Genomic DNA, 21,776 nt, shown 5'->3' on the forward strand with positions numbered 1-21,776 from the left:
GAAAATGTTTTGTTTATTGGGTAAAGAGTTGTAACCTTCCAACATATTATTTACCTTCAATTTTCTTTTGGGTATCGTGTCTTTCAGGATATACTTCGTCTTCTTACTTTGTGGTTCAACCATGGAGCTACAGCAGAGGTTCAAAAGGCACTGCAGACAGGATTTTCTCTGGTTAATATCAACACATGGTTGGTTGTTTTACCCCAGATAATTGCCAGAATACATTCGAATAATCAAGCTGTGAGAGAGCTGATACAATCACTTTTAGTGCGAATTGGGCAGAATCATCCACAGGTCATTTTTTTATGGTTCCGTTATTTGTTTATTTCCTAAATTATAATATTCTTGTGCTACTTTAGCAATTTGACCAATAGGAATACTTTATTTTACATAAGTTATTCCTATTTCCTATTAAGATGTATAGGAGGTGTGTGAGTATTTGTCAAACTCCTTTATTGCCAGAGGGTTTGAGGGAATCCACTTGATGGTCGAAATATTGTTTAGGTTGAACTGCAACACCTTTCCTAGACTCTTTGTTTCTTCTCAATTTCAGAATGACTTCATTGGTACGTTCAAATAGAACTAGATGCTCTTGTTCACAAGAGATTATGCATGCTGGAATTATATCCTGTGCATCGCTAGCGAGTAGCGACATACTTTTCTCTAATAGTCAACAGAAATGAAAGGTAGAAGTCTCCCCATGGCCGAAAAGACAGAATAAGTAGATTCCTTTCAGGCAAAGATGAATATATCAGTAGTGGTTTTCCTAATGCCCCTCCTTCTCCATGAACCCATGTGCTAGTTCTTGACCAATTCCCCAAATTGGGCCCGAACTTTCGCCTAGCATGTTACACAATGAATGGCAAGTCAAGTCTGTTTGATTTAAGTTGAAGTGAAACTTCACATTGAACGGGTTGGTGTTTGCATGTCATGAAATGCACTAACTAATTACTAATGCACTGAATGTTTTCTGTTGCTGCCTGCATTGTCTAGTTCAGCTATCGGTACCCCTACAATGCGATCCTTGGATTAGTTTTCTAGTGCATACTTAATTGTAATCAACTGAAGTCGAAATATAATTTTCTCGACTTCCATGCTGATTGAAACTTAACCTAGTTTGATAGCCTATACATTCAGTCACTGGAATAGCATTTAGTCAAATAAATTTGTTTAGTTTTCCTCTCCTTTTACGTTTTTGGATTCCTTGACCCATGCCTTTCATATTACTTCCCTTTTTTTTTTATTTTTTATTTCACTATAATTTCTTCAATGCCAAGAAAAAAGAAAACCATGTATTTGACCATATGCTACAAATGGTTTGACATGCATGATATATGACGGCACGAAGAAACTAAATTACCAAACCAACCAAGCCTTAAGGCCCAACCAGTTCGGGTCGGCTACATGATTCCGTTTTCTCCATCGAGGTCTGTCGAGTCGAAGACATCATTTTATATGATTTTTAAGAAACCTAGGTCTTTTCAAACTCCCGCCTCGAAGGTCAATTTCGGTCTATCCCTCCCCTTAGTTCTACCATCTACCATGATCATATCACCCCTCCTAACTACCGCATTGAGTTATCTGTGATAAACCTATCCAAACCACCTTAATCTATTCTCTCTCATCTTACTTATCTTCTATCAGTACTACCCCTACCATCCCTCGAAGGTTTTGTTTTTTCTTTATTCTATCTTGCAAAGTCTTACCACATATCCATCTCAATATTCTTATTGCAGCTACACTCATCTTACTCGTTGCTTTTTAGTGGCCCAACACTCCATGCCATATAACATGGCTAGTCTTTTAGCAATACGGTAACTTTTTCCCTTCAACGTTATGAATATCCTACTTCACAGTTCACACAACACTCCTAAAGCACTTTGCCACTTGACCCATCCAACTTGTACTATTACTATGTACTTATTAACCCTAATTACGATTGTCGCTTGGTTGGTAAGTTCAAATATCTTACTATTACGCTGACTGATATTTCATTTCTCGTTAGTAGGTGCATCAGTTTATGTTTGCACCTAGACTTCCACAGTGGGAAGCTGCTTTTAGAATTGTAAAGTATCTTAAAGGATATCCAGGATGTGGTCTATTTTATGGTGCCAGTGGTCGTTTGTGTGTTGAGGCCTTTACCTATTTAGAGGGGGCAAGAGGACCATCCGATAGAAAATCCACTACTAGCATTTGTGTGTTCCTTGGTGGAATCTTGTTACTTGGAAGAGCAAGACGCAGACAGTTGTTGCAAGGTCTAGTCCGATCCTTCCTTGAGGAGATAGGTTTTTGCGTGCAATTACCCATGAAGCTGTATTGTGATAATTAAGTGGCAATCCATACTGCATCTAACCCTGTTTACCAAGAGAGGACTAAGCATATTGAGGTAGATTGCCACCTTGTTCTGGAGAAGGCAGATAGTGGTGTGGCAACTACTCGTTTTGTGTCCACTAGTGCTCAATTAGCTAATGTTTTCACCAAACCATTGTGCCAGCCGTGCTTAGAGTTTCTGTGTAACAAGCCGGGTCTCGGTGATATTTTCCTAGCTTGAGGCGGATTGTTAGCAATTATGTGTTTAGTATTAGTTAGCAAGGGTGTTTTAGTCTTTTTTATTTTGTACTCTCTCCTGATATATGTCTTATGTTTGTGTTACGGTTAATGAACACCCAAAACACTGTTCCATTGACAACACGCAGTTTTGGTTTTTGTAATTCTTCTTGTACCCATTGTTCCCTCTCAATAATGTGTTGATGAATTAAAGGAATTCAACTTTTTTCACAGGCTCTTATGTACCCCCTTCTTGTGGCTTGTAAATCAATAAGCCCTTTACGTAGAGCTGCGGCTCAAGAAGTGGTCGACAAAGTTAGGCAGCATAGTGGTGTTCTTGTTGATCAGGTGAAACAATAACTCTGTCCTGCACACAATTCCACTTGGGAATCAAATGGTAACAAGTTGGGGTTTTTGCAGTATTTATGTTGATCTGACGATTGGCTTTTATTATGAAGGCACAACTTGTGTCAAAGGAGTTAATCAGGGTCGCAATACTTTGGCATGAAATGTGGCATGAGGCACTTGAAGAAGCCAGTCGTTTATATTTTGGTGAGCAGAACATTGAAGGAATGTTAAAGGTGTTAGAGCCAATGCATGAAATGCTTGATAATGGGGCAATGGCAAACAACACAACCACGAAAGAGAAAGCTTTCATTCAGGTAATTGTAGTTTTGATTAAAAATTGCATTGGTGCTTCATGAGTAAAAGTGACAATAAAAACGATGGGTATGCTCTGGTTGTCTTAGCATTAGTATTCTGGTACTTATTCTGATCCATGTTACACTATGCTTGAGTGATGTCAAGGTGAAGCAATTTCTCCCAGTTATTGGCACCTATGATTTTTCCAGTTTAACATGTAGTTTATGGCATCAGATAAGGATTGTCGATCTTTCAATGCATACCGATACGGCAACACCTTTGGTATATGATATTGGAAACTTTGCTAACAATTGCACCTTCGATTTGATTTCAGGCATACCACCATGAATTGTTGGAAGCCTATGAGTGCTGCATGAATTATAAGAGAAGTGGAAGAGATGGAGAACTTACACAGGTATTAATGATCTGTCTGACTCTGGTTTTCTATGTTGCTTGGATTGTTTATCTTTGTAATAGTGTGCTTGTCATGTTGTTTCCAAATTTGGTCCTTTTGTTACTAGTTATGAGTTGACACTGCTGTCCTACAGCTTCTTAGGATTGATAAGATTTGCCATGCGTAATCTGTAACAGTAACATTTCTATATTTGCTGTTTTCCTACATCTAAAATTTCCCCCTTCTCTGCTATGATTTTTCCTTGCATTTCTTATGCCGATCTTCCTGGAGTAAAACAAAAATGGTGATTTTTGTGTAATTATTCTGTCATGCAGAGCAACTTCCTCAAATTAAGAACACAAATATGTCTATCCGGTTATTCCGTGCTTTCTTTTTTAGTGTGGATAATTTGGGAAGTTCTCCGATCAAATCTGGTGTATGTTTCTTAGACCCCTTGAGTTGTTTTTATTACAGGTTTTTCATATCTTTATCATTGGTTTTTAAAAAAAAAAAGGGGGGGAACATGTTTTATTGGTGAGTCAATGGAGTGCTGTCAATTTGTTTTGTACTTCTAAAAATCAACATAACATGGATAAAGTTTGACCTATACCCGTAAATAATTAAGAATAATGTTGTTTCTAGTTTCTATATTCTCTGAGATGTTTGCAACAGACTTTTCTGGTGATGTTTAATGTCTTTGAACTTAACTTGCATCGGCCTTAGTTTACCTAGGGCTTGGAACTGTTGTTTGGCCCATCTATTGTCAGGACCTGGAGTTACCAAGTTCAAGTTCAAATTCTTATTTTCATTTATTTTGACCAGGCATGGGATCTGTATTATCATGTCTTTAGACGGATAGATAAGCAGCTTCATTCCCTTACTACTCTGGACCTACAGGCAAGAATCATGCTGTCTTTGTATTGAATTCTTTTCTATTGCTACTCCAAGACTAACCTGTATTTTCTTTGCATGATCAGTCTGTTTCCCCCGAATTGTTAGAGTGCCGTGATTTGGAGCTTGCTGTTCCTGGAACTTACCGAGCAGGTAAAGTCCAGGTCATGGTTTGTAATATTTAATATTCTCTTAGAACTATAATAGTTCTGTTTTGTCGGACATTGACGCACACTTGTATATTTCAGATTCACCAGTGGTAACAATTAAATCATTTGCGCCCCAGCTTGAGGTCATAACCTCGAAACAGCGACCTAGGAAATTGACAATTCATGGGAGCAATGGAGAGGATTATGCTTTCCTATTGAAGGGCCATGAAGATCTACGCCAAGACGAACGCGTCATGCAGGTTTTTACTCCTCTCTTTGACTCTTATAATGAGTGCTAATGGAGAATGCTGTTGTCCAATTGGATTCCGAGGCTTATCGACTATAATTGGTTATCTTTTTCCGCCATAGCATGTGTTGTTGGTTTCACTGTTGTCTAGTTACTAACACTGGTATTTGAATTGGATGTTAAAATTTTTCCAGCTCTTTGGATTGGTGAACACACTGCTGGAAAATTCTAGGAAAACCTCAGAAAAAGATCTTTCCATCCAAAGATATTCTGTCATTCCGCTATCTCCAAACAGTGGATTAATAGGGTGGGTCCCAAATTGTGACACCTTGCACCATCTCATTCGGGATTACAGGGATGCTAGAAAGGTCGGTAGAGTTCCTTTCCCACCCCACCTCAAACCCTCTCCTCCGTGCCTTCTTTCATCTTATCCTTAATGCATGCTTTTGGTTAACAGATCACCTTAAATCAAGAGCACAAACTTATGCTTAGTTTCGCTCCGGATTATGATAATTTGCCACTTATAGCTAAAGTGGAGGTCTTTGAGTTTGCACTGCAAAATACAGAAGGAAATGATCTGGCAAGGGTATGTTATGTTAGAGTGGTATGCTGCGTGTTTTGCTCTCTCTCTTCTTTTGTATTTTTTCTCAAGATTGTTATTTGGTTACTATAGGTCCTTTGGTTAAAAAGTCGCACATCTGAGGTCTGGCTAGATAGGAGGACAAATTATACAAGAAGCTTGGCTGTTATGAGCATGGTATCTCTTCCTTCTCAATATTGTTTGAATCTCCTCCTGAAAAACAAGCAGGACCGAGCTTTTTGTGGTTCCACATAATCAGCATGGTGTATCTTTGATATACGATCTGATATACGATCTGTTTCTGAATTTTATATGGTTTAGAAAATTCCCGACACCTAAAAAAGTAAGATGGATGTACTTTTTTTTACGCGAAGTCTGTACAAATGATTGTACTTATTGTTATTTGCTGATGGCTCCTAATGCGTACTCAATTTGTTTTTTGGTAAATCCTTTTAAATCACTTTTTTAGATCTGACCTCGGTCCATATTTTCAACCCTATGTCAGAGGTGGGATGATTATGAGTCACTGGTTCATTTCTGTAACATCCCAAAATCAGGGGTTGTTATGGTGTTGAAACTTACTGTTATATGAGGTCAATTAGTTTATCAGGAGTTGGAAATGTGGGCCGACGCACCTCTCCTGTGGGTGTCAACCATATGCTGCACAATGTGGTTTAGATTGGTCAATTATATATTTTCGGCACGTAGTCTTGTCGACATTGTGTGGCATGCCTGACTGCAACCTGTGTATTTCTTTTTATTTGGATGTTGTTTTGGCAGTGTAATTTAAGATAGCTGGCACCTCTTTCAGGTTGGTTACCTTCTTGGCTTAGGTGATCGGCACCCTAGTAACCTAATGCTGCATCGTTCCAGGTATTTTTGTGGTTGGAAGATTAAGAGTAGTTTCATGACGCACTTTCATCCCTGAGTAAGGTCTAAAATTAATAACTTAATTGTTGCACATTGATCTTGCAGTGGGAAGATATTGCATATTGATTTTGGAGACTGTTTTGAAGCGTCAATGAACCGAGAGAAGTTCCCTGAAAAGGTATGTGTTCTTGTTTTGAACTTTTTTGCAGATAGAAGTTTACTCACTTACGGTATCTATGGCATTAGCTTTATGGTATATCCTCTTACATGAAGTTGACAATGTAGGTTCCCTTCCGGTTGACTAGAATGCTTGTGAAAGCTATGGAGGTTAGCGGTATCGAAGGCAACTTCCTCTTGACGTGCGAAAATGTGATGCAGGTTCTTCGAGCAAATAAGGATAGTGTCATGGCTATGATGGAGGTATAGGAACCATACTTCCTCTGTTCTAGATGTGTTTCAGTGACATCTTCTCTGGACTACTTTCAATCATATCACTTGCACTGTTAACCAAAACCTGAAAAGTATGGGGAGTACCCTGTAAGGTACTTTGCAAAATTTAAGATCCCCTTCCAATCAAGGTTTTTCTACAAGGAAATAGAACAAGTAATGAAGAAAATTCTCTCTCTCTCTCTCTCTCTCTCTCTCTCTCTCTCTCTCTGTGCACGCGTGTGTGGATGTGTGCGCGTACACACGTTTATGTGTCTCTTCTTTGGGTCGATGAGGGGTTGACATGAAAACTTTTGGTGGGCAGCCATTGACAATAAAACCCGTTTTGTGTGTATCTCTCTCTTATTTGGGTGGATCACCTTGGATGAGGCATTGACATGAAAACTTGTGGTGGATGGCCATTAAAAAATGAAACCCTTTTGTAGTATCAAAGCAGAAATGGCTTATGTTCCGTTATTTAACAAGGGAAGCTAAATTAGCTCCACCTGCTTTCAGGCCTTTGTTCATGACCCCCTAATAAACTGGCGCCTTTTCAACTTCAATGAAGTTCCTCAAATGTCAACTCTGGCCAATACTCATGTTCCCGCAGTTGTAAATAGTGAAGAAACTGCTCCCAATAGAGAGCTGCTTCAACAACCTCAACGGGGTGCTCGAGAGAGGGAACTTCTACAGGTATATTCAACAACTCTTTTGTCAAACGGAGTTATTCTGATGTGCTTTTGAATCATTCTTTAAAGTTTCATTGTGTAATATGCAGGCTGTCAATCAGTTAGGTGATGCTAATGAGGTCTTGAATCAACGTGCTGTGGTTGTTATGGCTCGGATGAGTCATAAGCTCACGGGGCGTGATTTTAACACTAGTCCTTCGGTATCAACAAACTCCATTCAACATGCAATAGATCACAATTCGTTGATCTCTGGAGATACTCATGAAGTTGAACATGGATTATCTGTTAAACAACAAGTTGCGAAGTTGATTCTTCAAGCTAGGTCACATGAAAATTTGTGTCAAAATTACGTCGGGTATGATATCCATGGTTTCTTCCATGTTCTTGTTTAGGGTCATATGCATCTGCTTAGTTGGTTTTATTTCACAAGCAAAGCTTATATTTTGTCCAGGTTTTTGCCTTGCAACAACTATGTGTAAATTTGCTTATTTTTGCAATTAAAATTCCTTTGAGGTTGCTAAGCCACCTCAAAGATGTTTAACAAAACCTGTTAAAACAGGGCAAGTGAACCTCAAAAAAAAGCAGATAATAGAACTCCTAAGAGGTTTCTTACCAACACAAGCCTTTGAAGATTTCAAAACCACTAAAGAGAGTTGTAGGCTTTTAGTTGAATGACTAAGGAGCATGGATGCTTCATTGTAGTTGTAGTAGCCGTATCCGACACGTCTCACACAGATTTCCTCAGACACGCGAGGACATATCGCGTGGAGTATTTTTTTTTTTTTTCTTGTATTTAATTGTTCTACTTGAGGAAATTAGGCACAGACTGATCTACCGATATGTTTGGGCAATTTGTTCATAATCATATGTTTCCAATTTCCATAAATAAATTCTAAACTAAGTTTCCAATAGTTTGTTGCGTCTATGTAACCTATATTAGGACTTCCATCGTGAAAAATATTCAGTTTGAAAATATTCTACATTCAGCTGACCACTGCAAAATGGTTTCTTACCTTATGGATTGTCTGGAATTGTTGCCATTTCGTATTTAGTTGCATTGATCCTGTGGTCATAAGGTGGTTGTCCATTGGTTCATTGATCATTTCCACTACGATATCAACTTACCATCTTTGACATATTGTTGCCTTCATTGGGCCTCTTCTGAAATAAACTGTTCGAACTGAATTCAATTCTGGGGTTGGTAAACAATTAAACGTTAGTGGAACCATTCTTTGAACGATCAAGTCCACTGCCCATGCATATTATACATGTAAAGACATGTAATACCACTATCATGATATGCTCGATTTTTCCATATCAATTCTGAAGTCCCAAGATTCAGAAGATCATTATTATATCTTTTTCTTTTCCTCTCTAAGATGGTATCAATCGCCTGTATGCTCAGCTTGTAACCTGGAAATGCTTAATTACTGGAAGAACCAATAGGGATGTCGTACTCTATGAATCTGAGCTGTTTCCTCCTCTCTCTTTTTGTCTAGCTATGAATCTGATTTCACTTTGTCTGACAGCTGCTGTTTTACGCTCTTTGCAGGTGGTGTCCTTTCTGGTAATTGGAAAGCTTGACCACGTTGTACATATGTTGTACATAGCTTTGTAGTACACGTAGTGTTGTATGTCTTGTCCTTGTTTTTTTCCTAATTTATGTCTGATTGTTATGGCTGTATATATAGCATCTCCGAAGCTTTTCTCGTGTAAGGTCCATGTGCAAAAGCTGAATAGAATTTTTTGTAAATCATAATGCCTAGCAAATTCTTCTCCAGGTCAATCCAGAAGTCACTTTTGCCTGCTAGTAGTCCTTGTTGCAACATCTTTTTTTCTCGCGTAGAAAAACAACTCCATCTTGTGCATGGGTTTGTTTTATGCATGGGGTTGGGAGGTTGAGTCTCCCACTCCGAGAGAACGCGCTCTTCCTTGTATCGTCCACAGTTTTTTGGACTTAATCGTCACAAAAAGACTTTTTTGGGTGTTCTTAATCCAACCATCCGTGATATTCGGAGCTGTCTGGCAAGCTGCTTCCGCATGCTCAATAATGCAGAAAATGGCGAGGATTGCAGATTTTTAGTTACTTTCATGGTCTCGAATTCTTTATTTTGTATTGAGGACTGGAAATTAATAGTCGTTTAGCTTTTAGACATAGGGCCTTTGCAGAGGTAAAAAGTGCATCAGACTTGTAGCGGTTGGAGAATGCAACCATGTCGATTCACGTTGCTGAAGGAATATGCATCACCAAAGTTTGAAAACATTAGCTTCTTTTATTTTTGGATAAAAAAACACCAGAAAACTCTTCGCTGCATTCTATTCCTGACAGGCTATGGTGCCCCGGGGTGGGTGGGTATGGATCGAGTCCATATCGCCAGAGAGCAACAGCCGCCTCCAGATCTTTATCTATCTACTTGACAATTCATAGCCCCAAGAGGAATCAAACATTTCTGTTGCGATCCACCAAAGAAGCCCCAAGAGCAATCAAACATTTCCGTTGCAAACCATGGAGCAATTCTTTTTCTTAGATAGCACGCACTAGCTCCCAATTTCGACTTCATAAAAAACAGTGAGATGGATCACAAAGAGAATGAAATGCACGTGCTACGAAACTATTGAGCATGGGCAAAATGGTGATATGTAGATAATTTTGAGTGCGTTCAGACCACCACTAGAAATCAGACAATGACTGAGGCCGCCTGTTATTGATCAACGTCTTAAGAACAAGATTGCTCGATTGAAGGAATGAGGCACAAGGTGAATTGTAAGCCCCAATGACGAATGAACTTACACACCCACGTATTAGCACAATATTCAACACTTGGTGCAGTCAATTTTTTACGAAGAAATGGTGAAATTGAAGAATCTACTCAACTGTGTGAGATTGCTAGATCAGGCACAATCAAATTAGCACAATCAAGAAATTTCACGATGTAAACACCGATGCTTCCCAAAAAAAAAGGCTGGAGCAGATCTGGTGCAGATCAAATCGTTATACACACCATAATCACATATCAGCTCATTTGACAGTACAAAAGCGCCAAGAATCCAGTTAAGGTTGCATGGGGATTTGAGAAGCATCCATCTTCAAGCGAGGCCTGAGTCATTAAACCATATCCTGTTTCAATTTCTAGACCAAAATGTCATGCACAGAGGATACATTTCCATTTATGCAGCAAGTCGCTCCTTGTACTTGCTCTGCATGAGGCTTAGAAGAAAATCTGTAAATATATGCTCGTATTCTGGCATTTTTCCAAACCCTGCAATGGCTCCCAAGAGTTCAGTTTAGAAACAGAAGGCTGCACGATTGACTCTGATTAACTCTAGCAAAACTGATGCATAATGCATTAGCAGATTCTAACAAGTACATGAGACCGTGTAAAATAGAAACACGACTAACTTACGGTCAATGTTACGCTAATGACTACCCAAAACTGTGCCATCGTTACATGGAGTATTACCGTGCAGATGAACCCTGCACCTTCAACCAAAAAAGAAAAGAAAAAGAAAGAGAGAAAAACATACTCCTCCCGCTTAACAAGCAAAGAAAATAAATTTGCTATTCTTTAATGCATTTGACAAAGAAAGGGAATTGTACCCCAAATAATCCTCCAACCTCACGGTCATTCAATATACAGGCACAAGGTATGGGATTTCAGATATGGCATTTAGATGGTAATTGATCATTTTCACAAGTACCTCCAAGGCTCCAACTACTGATCATATTACTTCATCATGCACTTCTTCATACTCAAAAGGTGAAAGTGTTCTTGGGCACACGTGTATCAGTGTGACACACACACACACAGAGAGAATGGAAAAGCACCTCCAAGACTTTTCGTACCATATTTCCAAGGAACCAGCTCAATAGAAATAATCAACAAATAAGAAATATTGACTGAGAAAAGGTTTTTCACTTGCCAGGGAAGTAGTTGATATCAATAACATAGTATAGATCTCTGGTTCCATGCTCTCGAATGATATCTATGTTGAACAGCCGGAGACCCTAAAAGATGAATCCCAAAGTCAAAACCAATTACCAGCAAGATGAAACCAGATTTATATACACTATTTGCTGCATACGCACTGTCATAAGATAATAAATAAAAAATATTCCTCTATGATGCACCTACACAACAAAAACCTGAAAAATAAGAAATGACATCAGAAAGGTACCAGGCGATGACGCAGCTCCTTTGCAAGCCTCTCAAGCAAAGGTGTTGGCGGAAGTTCTGCAATACATGCTAAATTCATGTAAATGAACCTATAAGGCTCAAAAATAATCTCACACATTCTTTACAAATTAAGCAATAACAGCATCTGTGCCTTCAAGTGGAAGTGTAAGTTGATCTCTAGTGTGGTACGGGACCATGGGAAGTGGGGGTTTGAGACTTTGAGTGGTAAAGAAGACTATTTTTTCAAATTAAAGGCAAGTTCTTGAAGCAATCTACCATTTGAAAGCCAGGTCTGACCCATAAAATTCACCCAAACATACAAGATAAAAAAAATCATATTATAGGCAGGAGCTTACTGAGCTAAAGATATCGGGAAAACACATAAACGAAGAACTCACAAAACCTCACCAGCAACAGCAGGGTCAAGATTAGCATCCTCAGCAGAAGCTGCAGCACTTGACACCCTAGGGAAACGGAATACGCCAATTTTCGATAGTTCAGGATTAAAGACATCAGGTAGAGAGAAGCGCCTAACCACCTTAATGGTTTCCCCGATAATGTAAACCTTAAAGAGAACACCACCTACAAGGAGGCAAGGAGAAGATGAATTTATGGTAGAAATATGGCTCCAAAGGAAATACATGGTTTGGTGAAGCATTTCTGAAACAGAACAGACAAAAATACCATGATTGATAAACTCCTGTACAACGAAAGGAGGTTCAAGGTTTGAGAGGGAGAATTCATCATAAGCAATAAATAATTCGTGTGATTTTGCAGTTCCATCCACAAGCAGCGGTTTCGCGACTGGAAAAGCAAAAGCAAAAGTATAAATAGCAATCTTCAGTTAGGAAGACTGACCGAAAAGACACAAAAATGTTATCACACCTAGTTAGCCTTCCCTTCCTAAAATCCCTGAGGGTAGCGAAACTCAAAATGAACAAGTGACTCAAAACCAGTTCTTGAGGTGTCTACCACTTGAACCAGCAGGTTTACATGTAAATGCTGAAATGCTGCAACTGTGAGGGCATACCTAGAGGTAGCTTTAATCCAGCTTTATTAACTTCATCAGGAACAGACAATGGATCTTTTGTGATAACCAGCTGCCGTGGGACGCCAACTCTTCCTACAACAATAGTTAATAGTCAAAAAACAAACTGATCATATTTACAAAGATACAGGTCCATGAAAAAAAGTGCCGATAAAAAAATGGAACAAAAAAAGGTTAGTACATTAGAACTCCCTTAGCACGAGCAAGATTACATGGAATTTGATCAATAAATCTTCAAGGAAACAACAATTAGTCCCGTCACTGAACAAAAAGAGTAAATCAATAACAAGGGATCAGCAACGTTATTCAGAGCCTACCATAGCACTCAGGCAAGTTGATACCAGGCACGTCCTCAAGCATAGACTGACGGTTGTACACGTGTTGTATGGAATATGGGGGATCGAGAACAGTAACTTCTGGATGTTTTAGCCTGTAATCCTTCAAAAAATTAAGAGAAAAAGGGAGAGGTAAAAATGAAGGACCCGCTGTCGGGGAATGGAAGATTTTGGGCCACAAAGCATAAAGGCTTATTCAAGCAGGACAAATTCCAGGTCGTTTGCCTGTAAACCATAGCTAATAAACACTCATAGATACCCAGTAAGATTCATCAAATGATAACTATTTCCTATCAAGAAATTGTTCTTTGTTTTCATTTTAGCAGTTCTCTAGAAGATCAGTTCAGTTGTTGCCTACAAATTATAAACACGTTAAAAGCTCGGAAATAAAGGATAAATGGTGGTCAGTTTTGTAACTCCACACAATGGAATATCATACTAATATCAACTTTACACGTCTGGGGGAGCATTACTACCTGCCATCTATTGTACACACAGCACAACACTCGCCTAGTTAAAAAGACAAATGAGCAATGCCTTAAAAACTGCCGTAAATTGCTCCCATGGCAGTTTTGAAATCAGTGCAGAAGACTTAAAATTATAACTACAGGGTTAAAAACTACACAGTAACAGAAATAGCTTTTCTAAATCCCAAGAATTTCCCACTGATGTCTGGCTTCATGCCTGCCTAAACGCCTAAATGTAATAATCGAGATATCAAATTTACCAGTCCTGCTTCTTAAGAAACTTTGTTGGTCATCTTATAACTATTCAACATATCAGAGAAAATGAGCTGAAATATCTTGGCAGTGAGCCTACGAATCATTCACTTGAAGTCCAAAATTTAGAATCAACTCAAAGAAACCAATCAAGCATATGATAGAATGGGAGAAGAAGTACTCTAAAACTGCTAGAAGGATGCATTTTTGCAACTGTGCAAAGCAAGGCCTGAACAAATTCTAGATTGATCATTGAAAGTAAAATCACTTGTTTGATCTCTTGAGGGACCAACTTGATCACAATTAATGATGGAGCAAAGATTCTGCAACTATGTCAGACAAAAATCATTTTTAATGCCTCAGGCCCTCAGGAGATCTGGGTGTTCAACCACTGACCCTTCAGTTCACATCTTATCTCCGACATGAATAGGTAGCATGATTATGTTTCACTAGTGTCATGAAATTGTGTGAATTCCGAAAACAAATGCCATTTACTGTATTAAAACGAATTCACTGCACAATGAATACAGTCTTCATCTTATGTTTTCCAGTAGAAATAAGGATCATGGGTTTAGATTGAGCGAACCTCGACAACCTGGCACCATTCCTTTCCTGACAACTGAAATAAACAAAAGACTTGTCAGATGTATAATAAACTAAAGAGTTTTATTCCACATAATCAAAAGGGAAGTCGATAAATAAAACAAATGTTCGCAAAGGAAAAAGAGAGAGGAAAGAAAAGGAACTTGTCCCTACTGAACATTAAAGATGGTCAGCATAGCAAGGACATACTGTAAAACATACTTTCCATCCCTTTCCCAAAAGGGGGCAAAAGAAAGGAAGATAGAAGTAATCACGACCTGGGTTTTGGAACAGTCAATTGAAAAAAGGAAGGTATCAACAATTAGGAGTGTGGGTTTCCCTATAGAGAAATCAACACAAACCTTATGCAAAACAACGTCAAAAGGACCTTGATCTGACAATGGCCTGCTTCGATCAATGGCAACAAAAAATATACCTTTATTTCTGCAATGCACATAACACTGCACAGTTAGAGAAGCAGCAAGAAACTTGGGCCTAAACCAATCTATTTCATATGTGACTTCATATTTATTTATGGCATAACAATTCAATGGACACATGCCTAGTAAAAACATTGTAGTGATTGACAATCAGATTTCAGTAGCAAAACAAATATCAACAACAAACTAAACGAATAAACATAGAAAGGCATGAATAATGATATCACGTGATATACACTGTCAAGAAACATCCCAAAATAATTTTAATCCTTTCACCCAAACGTAGATTTCAAGATTATGATGCTTTCGTTCAGAGTTTTGCCTTCTTTTATGACTTGTCTGTTTCTCTAGTAGAACATCCTAGCAAGAGGGCAACCCATTCTCTTGCAAAACAAACCCGTTTAAGGGATAGGATGAAGAGCTGGAGGAGGGATGCCCCCAACGACTTAGCCTCTGAGGCCTTAGCCCTTTCTGACGTGTAACCCTTGATTTTGTTACCAATCTTTGCATGTGGATTTTGTTTACCGTCCGTTGTGTCCAAAAAATTATAACTCCTATGTGTTAACAATGCCAATAAGATGCCAAGAGGCCTTTGGCGCATTGGCATCAGAAGTACACTCAGGTGCTAGGAGCAAGGAGGTCAGGAGTTCAACTCCTCTTCCAATGTGCTAATCTAAGTATTTTAACAATACTGACTTCATCGATAAAATAAACAATGCTAAAAAGATGAATAGAAATTTATGCACTACAAGAAATGAGAGATTGAACTGAAAACCACGTTATAATATTCTAAACTTCCAAACCAAACACCCAAGAAGTAGCAAGAAGAAGTACACAAGGGGAAAACGAGTACAATTTTATTCACCCTCCTTAAAAGTTAAAAGACAGTGAACATTACCTTCCCTTCTATTGGTTGAAATAGCGTGGATCCCGCCACAAGTAATGTCATGCTTGCCCCTGCAATACAATTTTTGATAAGCATGACATTACTTGTGGGATCCACATCATTTCAACCAACGGGAAGTAGGGTGATATTCACCCTCTTTCAAGGAGGGTGAACAAAACTCAACTCAGGGGAAAACAGATGATCTAAACAAGTTAGCAGGAAGAAGGGTAACGTCAAAAAAAGGATGAGAAATTGTTTTTGGGCAAGTAAAAGGATGAGAAATTGACTCTGAATATCACTGTAAACAAGTCTTAATGGGTATATCTTTGGGAATATTCCCATTAAACAACAGTAAAATATGACAGAGATTCCAGATACCAATGGGTCTGCGAGGGATAAGTCAAGCAAACAGTTGCCCGTAACTAATCCCAATAAATTACTAACCACTATGGATAAGGACACCATTCCCCCTAAAACTGCAGAATCCACTGTTTTACTAGCAAATTGCAGGGAAAAAAAGTTGGAACTCACATGCAAATTCTTCCAAAATAACCCCCCTTTTTTTGCTGTGACCTTAAATTAAATTGTCAGGTTACACGGAAAATCAAATATTTTCAGGGGAATTTTTACAAAATAACCCGTTTCTTTTCTGGGAACCTTAATTTAAATTGTCAAATTCTTTAAAAACCATTTCGGGGAATGAAATATGAAAACGAGAAGGTTTTTTTTTTTTTTTTTTTGGCGGGGGGGGGGGGGGGGGGGGGGGGGGGGGGGGTGGTGGGGCGTAAGTATGAAAACAAGAAGTTAAATTTTGTTTTCTCAAAACCCGTTCTCCTTAGAACATTTCTAGAAAACTGATACAGAAAACAAAAACTGAAAATCGGGAGATCATTTACGGGAGTGAAATATTTAAACAAGAAGTGATTTTTTTCTCTCTCTCAAAACCATCTTCTTTTTTTATAACATTTCTAGAAAACTCATACAGAAAAACCGAACTGAAAATCAGTGAGACCAATTTTGATCCACCCCCGAGTGAAGAAAAATTGGAATAATTTAAACTTGAATAATAATACTACAAAGACAATAATAACAATATACCTGGCTAAAGAAAGGAGTTTGGGCTGTAAAAAGCTCTGCTTTTTCTTCGATGTGAGAGCGTAACCGACCACCAGATTCTGGGTCAGCGTGAACAGTCCTCCATCGCCGATCGAACACGCTTTCATCAGTTCTTCGGCTTCTGGTTCTTCTCTCTCCTCTTTATCATCATCATCATCAATGTCCTCTGAGATCTCTCCGTTCAACCTCATACCACCCTCAAGATTTATCAAGAATTACCAATTTGCAGGTCAATCTAGGGTTCTCCCCCGGTGGTTACGTCGCTTCTGTTTTCTCAGATGTTAATTTCCGTTGAGCTTCTTTCGTTTCTCGGTAGTACGCAGATACACATCACTCACTCGCTCTCTCTCTCTCTCTCTCTCTCTCTCTCTCTGCGTTTTAGTGCAAAGGAATGTTAAAAAACTGGGGGAGTAGTTCTGCTTTCTAGATGGAGTAAAATGGAAAATACTAGTACTAGGAAATAGTAGTGCGGACGTGCGTATGGAAATAGTACCGCTAGAAATTGATCAGTTCGGATCATTTTTATAGGACCTGAAACGAGTCTAAAATGCGAATGTACATAAATGTATGAATTTTTTTATCAGCAAGTACATAAATGTATGTATCCATAGACTTTTCTGTTTTTGTAATCACGCTCTCTTTTTTATCTCTTGTGCTTTAAATTTATGAAATTAACTTTTATTTACATATCATTTCACATTGAGAATGATAATACTGTAAATTCACATTACAAGAAAACAAAAAAATAATAATGTGACTATAAAAAATGAAAGTGCAAAAATCATCACATTTGAAATTTATCATCTAAGAGCATTTGGGCTTTACTAAATTGTTTTACCCAAATTAGTGTACAAATTTGAGTAAAATCTCCATTTTGTATAAAGTACTGGAATATGAAAATCAAATCTAAGCATAAATTTAAGTAAAAAGTTGATAGATATTAGTGGTATAGTTGTAAATTTAGATGGGAGAAAATGACCTTTAAAAATTGAGTAAGAATTTAAGTCTTTCTTGATTTGGTTAAAGAGTTTAGCAAAACTCAATTGGATATGGATTTGAGTTAAAGGTTGGAGAGAGATTAATGGCTGAGATGGCCCCGTCCTTGAAAGGAAAATAAGTACTTATTTTTTAAAAATGCAATTTCAAGCTCAAAAATCATGTGTTTACGTAAATAATTTTTCTATCAATATGAATCTTGTTTGATAGATCTCATTGAGATTTTTTATACGGTGCAAAAAAAATTGAAAAATTATTTTTCATTTACATTATTTTTCAGTTTGAAAATATAAAATAAATGCTTATTTTTTAAGAAGATGTTCTGGAACGGGGCCGCTTTTGTTGGGTGTAATTTTAATTAGAACCAATTTTGGAGTATATTTATACTGTAGTAATAAACTGTAGTTTAAAAATCATTACCCATATAATTATTATTAATTTAAAAAGACCAAAAAAGTCTTTGTTTTTTAATGAGGTTAAAGAGCCAAACAGTCTTCCCCCTCCCCCGATAGAAGATAAAAAGTCTAGATATGAATAAGTGACATCTTCCTATCTGGTGGAACCCGATGCCAAGCGTCAAGTCTACATCCAATATTGTATTCTTTTGTTGTAAAAAGAGTTCTCTTGTTGCCATTGTTTTTGGGGTAACACATAGGGTTTCGGGCCAGTTTGCGCGTAATTCTAACTAATTTTTACACCCTCTTCTACAGCAGTTTCACATTTTACGCGTGAGAATGAAATGATCCTTAGGGTTACTGGTAACGATAATTGAACCTAAATTTTAGAATGGAACAAACTCTTAAGTCTCAAAGCAAAACCGTTTGGCCAATTCTTTGAGATTCTCCATTTGTTGTTGATACTAAAGAATGAAGCTGCAATACTTGGTACCAATTTGATGGCATTTGCTTCAGAAAGCAATGGTCAATTTTGCTCGCTTTATCTAAGTCATTTGATTTGCATTAAAAAAATGAGATGAGTTTAATCGATTTGTGATAATTTGAGACAGTGTCAAAATAGCATCGAATTGGTGTAGCAACAATTTTATTTCTTACTAACATTTTGGCAATCCAAAAAAAGGATTTAAGTAATGCCATTATGGTACCAACATGTGAAATTGCTCTTATTAATTATGTGTCACCCTATTACAAGAACGATCAATCCAATAAATTGGAAAAAGCAGTACCAGACGGTCTAGACGCAAACATTGGTCATATATTCCAAAGTGAGAGGTAGGGATGTTAATGGAGTAGAAGTTCGGACTGAGTTTTTGCCAACCCGAATGCAACCAAAATTTGCAACCAAAGTCCAGCTGGTCCCCGTCGCATCTTTGTTCGTCGTTGCATCAACTAAGGCTAAGTTCCGCTAAAGAATTTTTGGACTTTTTTATTTTGTTCTTATTCAAAAATTTTCTGCGTTTGTTTGTCTCGCGATAAATTTTTTTTACTTCTATTGATTCATCTCAACTGGAAGAATCAGACAAATAAATTTTTTATTTTTTTTGCCTGAGGGGCTTCGATAACTGCACCTCCATTGTTCCATAGGAGTAAACTACACTTCTCATTGCATGCACGTTAGTATTAATTAAAACACCATCTCAATTTCTAGACTTCCACAACAGCCAGCCAATCGACAGATTTTTCAGTGCCGGGTGGGCATAGGTCACGTGGTGCCGAGCACGCATTTTGGTCGTCTAAATGTGTTTTGGACGGTCCAGATCTGTTTGGACTTGAAGGGATGTTTTGGTAATTTTATACTAAAAATTTGCCCAAACAGATCTGGACGGTCCAAAACACGTTTTGACGGCCTAGATCATGCTCGGAACCACATAGCCCGTGCCCACCCGGCACTGAAAAACTTCTCCAGCCAATCACACCCGTAGCGTACCAAACATTTTGATTTACTAGTACTATCATTTTATCGATTCTCTCGGTACCCACATTCTTCTCCCTTCCCACAGCACCACTCTATCATCACAATCACCATCAGTACTACTGCCGCCACCATCGGCATCCCCCTCGCTCTCCCATCACCTCGTTAACAGCTAACACCTCGTTTTTTGTCATTCTCCTCCATCACTACAACCCCCCTCTCCACCGCCGTCCGCCGCCCCACCTCCCTCGCCCCAACCACCACCATCACTACCCTCATGAATTTTTCTCTTTCACACAACCATCGATCCTCCCTCGCCCCAACCACCACCATCACTACTCTCATGAATTTTTCTCTTTCACTCGTTGCCAATGCATCTTCCCACATACACAACTAGCCATGAACCGTATTCATGTCATTTTGTGCACCTCATGACGTACTATTCTTTTTGTCCATCCTGCTACAATCATATAAAACCAAATTCACTTCTCCAAACCTCGACGTCCGAAGCATCTAAGTTTGTTTGGATCTTTAGATCTCCTTGTCCATAGCACTTGGCAGATTATGAATTAACTAGTAGGGGAATATTCTCAGTTTAGACCAAAGTTTTTTTTTTCCTTCTGTGATTGTGGTCCCATTAATTTTTCGTCTTTTCTACGTGATTTGAACTCTCAAAACTAGCCTTCAGCAAAATTCTCACGTTGGATTTTACTTGTGTTTGCTTCAATTCAAAATTTTAGGGAAAATGACGGCTCAAGACGTGTTTTGATAATTAATACCCGCCAAGGATTGTTAATACTGAAAATGTCTTTGGCGGGTATTAATTATCAAAACACGTCATTGGCCGTCATTTTCCCAAAATTTTATTATAAGAGCATGATTCTTAACTTCGACGTGATCTGTTTAATTAGAGTGAAAAAGACAATTAGAAAGAAAAAAAAATAAGAGAGAGATAAAAGAAAGAAAAAGGAGAATAATGTTTTTGACATAACACATTTGACTAGAAGCAGCTAACTCGGGCTTTATTTTATTTACATAAACTAATCATCCTCATCTTCTAAAAAATAAAAAAATCATCAAAATATAGTAGATCATCAAAGAAAATTACTAACATTATATATAAGTGATCTATGAACTGGACCAACTTACTAATAAAAAAGAAAATAAACAACTTAATTTTTTGACGGTTTTGTTGAAAATCAAATAGCTTTTTTCAATTGGGCTTTGGCGGCAGCAATATTATATTAAAAGGCGGGAACAAAAGAATAAAAGTTCTCAAGGGAATTTGCTTACCAAAATCACAATAAAAAAAAAAAAGTGGATGTGAGAATGTAAAAAAAGAAAAATCATGTTAATTGTTGCTCATCCTCCCGAAAAAAAATTAAAATTTTTCGTACCTGATAAAAACTAAGATAGGTTTTTAATTTGGCTAAGTAGAATTGTCCCAAACTGAACCAACGAGACTTGTGGCTCAATAAAATTGTGTGGATTAAATAAAAAACCTTCACTTTCCAACACTTTTTAGAGTTTCTTGCTAGGCCACGTTTCCACTAAATATTTTTTTTCCAGTACGATTATTTGGCTTTAGTAATTAAGTTGTTCATACAAAACCAAAACTTTTTGTCGAAAGTTAAGTTGTTTTCATTAAACTAAAACATCCAATACATTTTCTTTCAGTAACCCAATAATTTTTTTACAAATTTTAGTTTAGTGGAAACACTTGACTATAGCGTACAACAAGTCCACAATTTTTAGCTTAGCAGAAATTCCAAAACAAAAAAATTGAGATTTTTTACTCTTTTCATCATTATTTCGGGAATCTAGGAAGAATGATGTCCTATGCTAGAATTAAATTATTAGTATTATTTTGTTCAAAAGCAAGAAATTTTCTGTACTGCACTCATAATTAAGAAAAGTCCACCCTAAAATTCTATGAAAGTGCTTAAATTCTACGGTACCCTACCTTATAGTATCCTATGTCCCTACCTTACCCTGAGGAAGTTTTTCCGTGAAAGTATATTTTTGTCTTTATGACTTAATAACTAAAAAAATTAAAAGACCTCCGCTAAAAATTATTTTGATGACATTCTTCGCTAAAATAAAACTTATTTTATCGTACTTATGACCAATATTCCGTAAATATATAGGAATATTCCTTATAGTACCTTCAAAGCC

The 21,776-nt window shown here is 37.7% G+C and overlaps 2 protein-coding genes across 5 annotated transcripts in view; one reads left to right on the forward strand and one right to left on the reverse strand.

The window, feature by feature from the left end:
* Window positions 1-9,245, forward strand: part of LOC131307813 (serine/threonine-protein kinase TOR) — a 44,349-nt gene extending 35,104 nt beyond the window's left edge. The window contains exons 42-57 of the mRNA XM_058334505.1: window positions 88-294; window positions 2,782-2,895; window positions 3,006-3,209; window positions 3,524-3,604; window positions 4,406-4,480; window positions 4,561-4,627; window positions 4,723-4,883; window positions 5,065-5,238; window positions 5,328-5,456; window positions 5,544-5,627; window positions 6,262-6,323; window positions 6,426-6,498; window positions 6,606-6,740; window positions 7,263-7,439; window positions 7,525-7,790; window positions 8,988-9,245. Of these exons, the coding sequence (XP_058190488.1) occupies window positions 88-294; window positions 2,782-2,895; window positions 3,006-3,209; window positions 3,524-3,604; window positions 4,406-4,480; window positions 4,561-4,627; window positions 4,723-4,883; window positions 5,065-5,238; window positions 5,328-5,456; window positions 5,544-5,627; window positions 6,262-6,323; window positions 6,426-6,498; window positions 6,606-6,740; window positions 7,263-7,439; window positions 7,525-7,790; window positions 8,988-9,006 (2,028 nt within the window). The 3' untranslated portion in view covers window positions 9,007-9,245. The remainder of the gene's footprint in view (window positions 1-87; window positions 295-2,781; window positions 2,896-3,005; window positions 3,210-3,523; window positions 3,605-4,405; window positions 4,481-4,560; window positions 4,628-4,722; window positions 4,884-5,064; window positions 5,239-5,327; window positions 5,457-5,543; window positions 5,628-6,261; window positions 6,324-6,425; window positions 6,499-6,605; window positions 6,741-7,262; window positions 7,440-7,524; window positions 7,791-8,987) is intronic.
* Window positions 9,246-10,106: 861 nt separating this feature from the next.
* Window positions 10,107-17,269, reverse strand: LOC131307817 (inositol-tetrakisphosphate 1-kinase 4-like). 4 transcript variants are annotated; one of them, XM_058334511.1, is made up of 10 exons: window positions 16,719-17,269; window positions 14,657-14,738; window positions 14,299-14,331; window positions 12,976-13,096; window positions 12,641-12,733; window positions 12,295-12,414; window positions 12,019-12,192; window positions 11,612-11,667; window positions 11,357-11,441; window positions 10,107-10,695 (listed from the first exon to the last, which is right to left on the reverse strand). In XM_058334511.1, exons 1-10 carry the CDS (start codon window positions 16,925-16,927, stop codon window positions 10,604-10,606), a joined length of 1,065 nt encoding a protein of 354 aa, XP_058190494.1. In that variant the 5' UTR covers window positions 16,928-17,269; the 3' UTR covers window positions 10,107-10,603. The 4 variants fall into 4 exon arrangements, with proteins under 4 accessions (XP_058190494.1, XP_058190493.1, XP_058190496.1 ...); XM_058334510.1 differs by having other exon boundaries at window positions 11,612-11,679; window positions 16,719-17,263; XM_058334513.1 differs by lacking the exon at window positions 12,295-12,414 and having other exon boundaries at window positions 11,612-11,679; window positions 16,719-17,263.
* Window positions 17,270-21,776: the final 4,507 nt, after the last annotated feature.

The sequence above is a fragment of the Rhododendron vialii genome, chromosome 11a, assembly GCF_030253575.1.
Source record: "Rhododendron vialii isolate Sample 1 chromosome 11a, ASM3025357v1".
NCBI classification, from domain to species: Eukaryota; Viridiplantae; Streptophyta; class Magnoliopsida; order Ericales; family Ericaceae; genus Rhododendron; species Rhododendron vialii.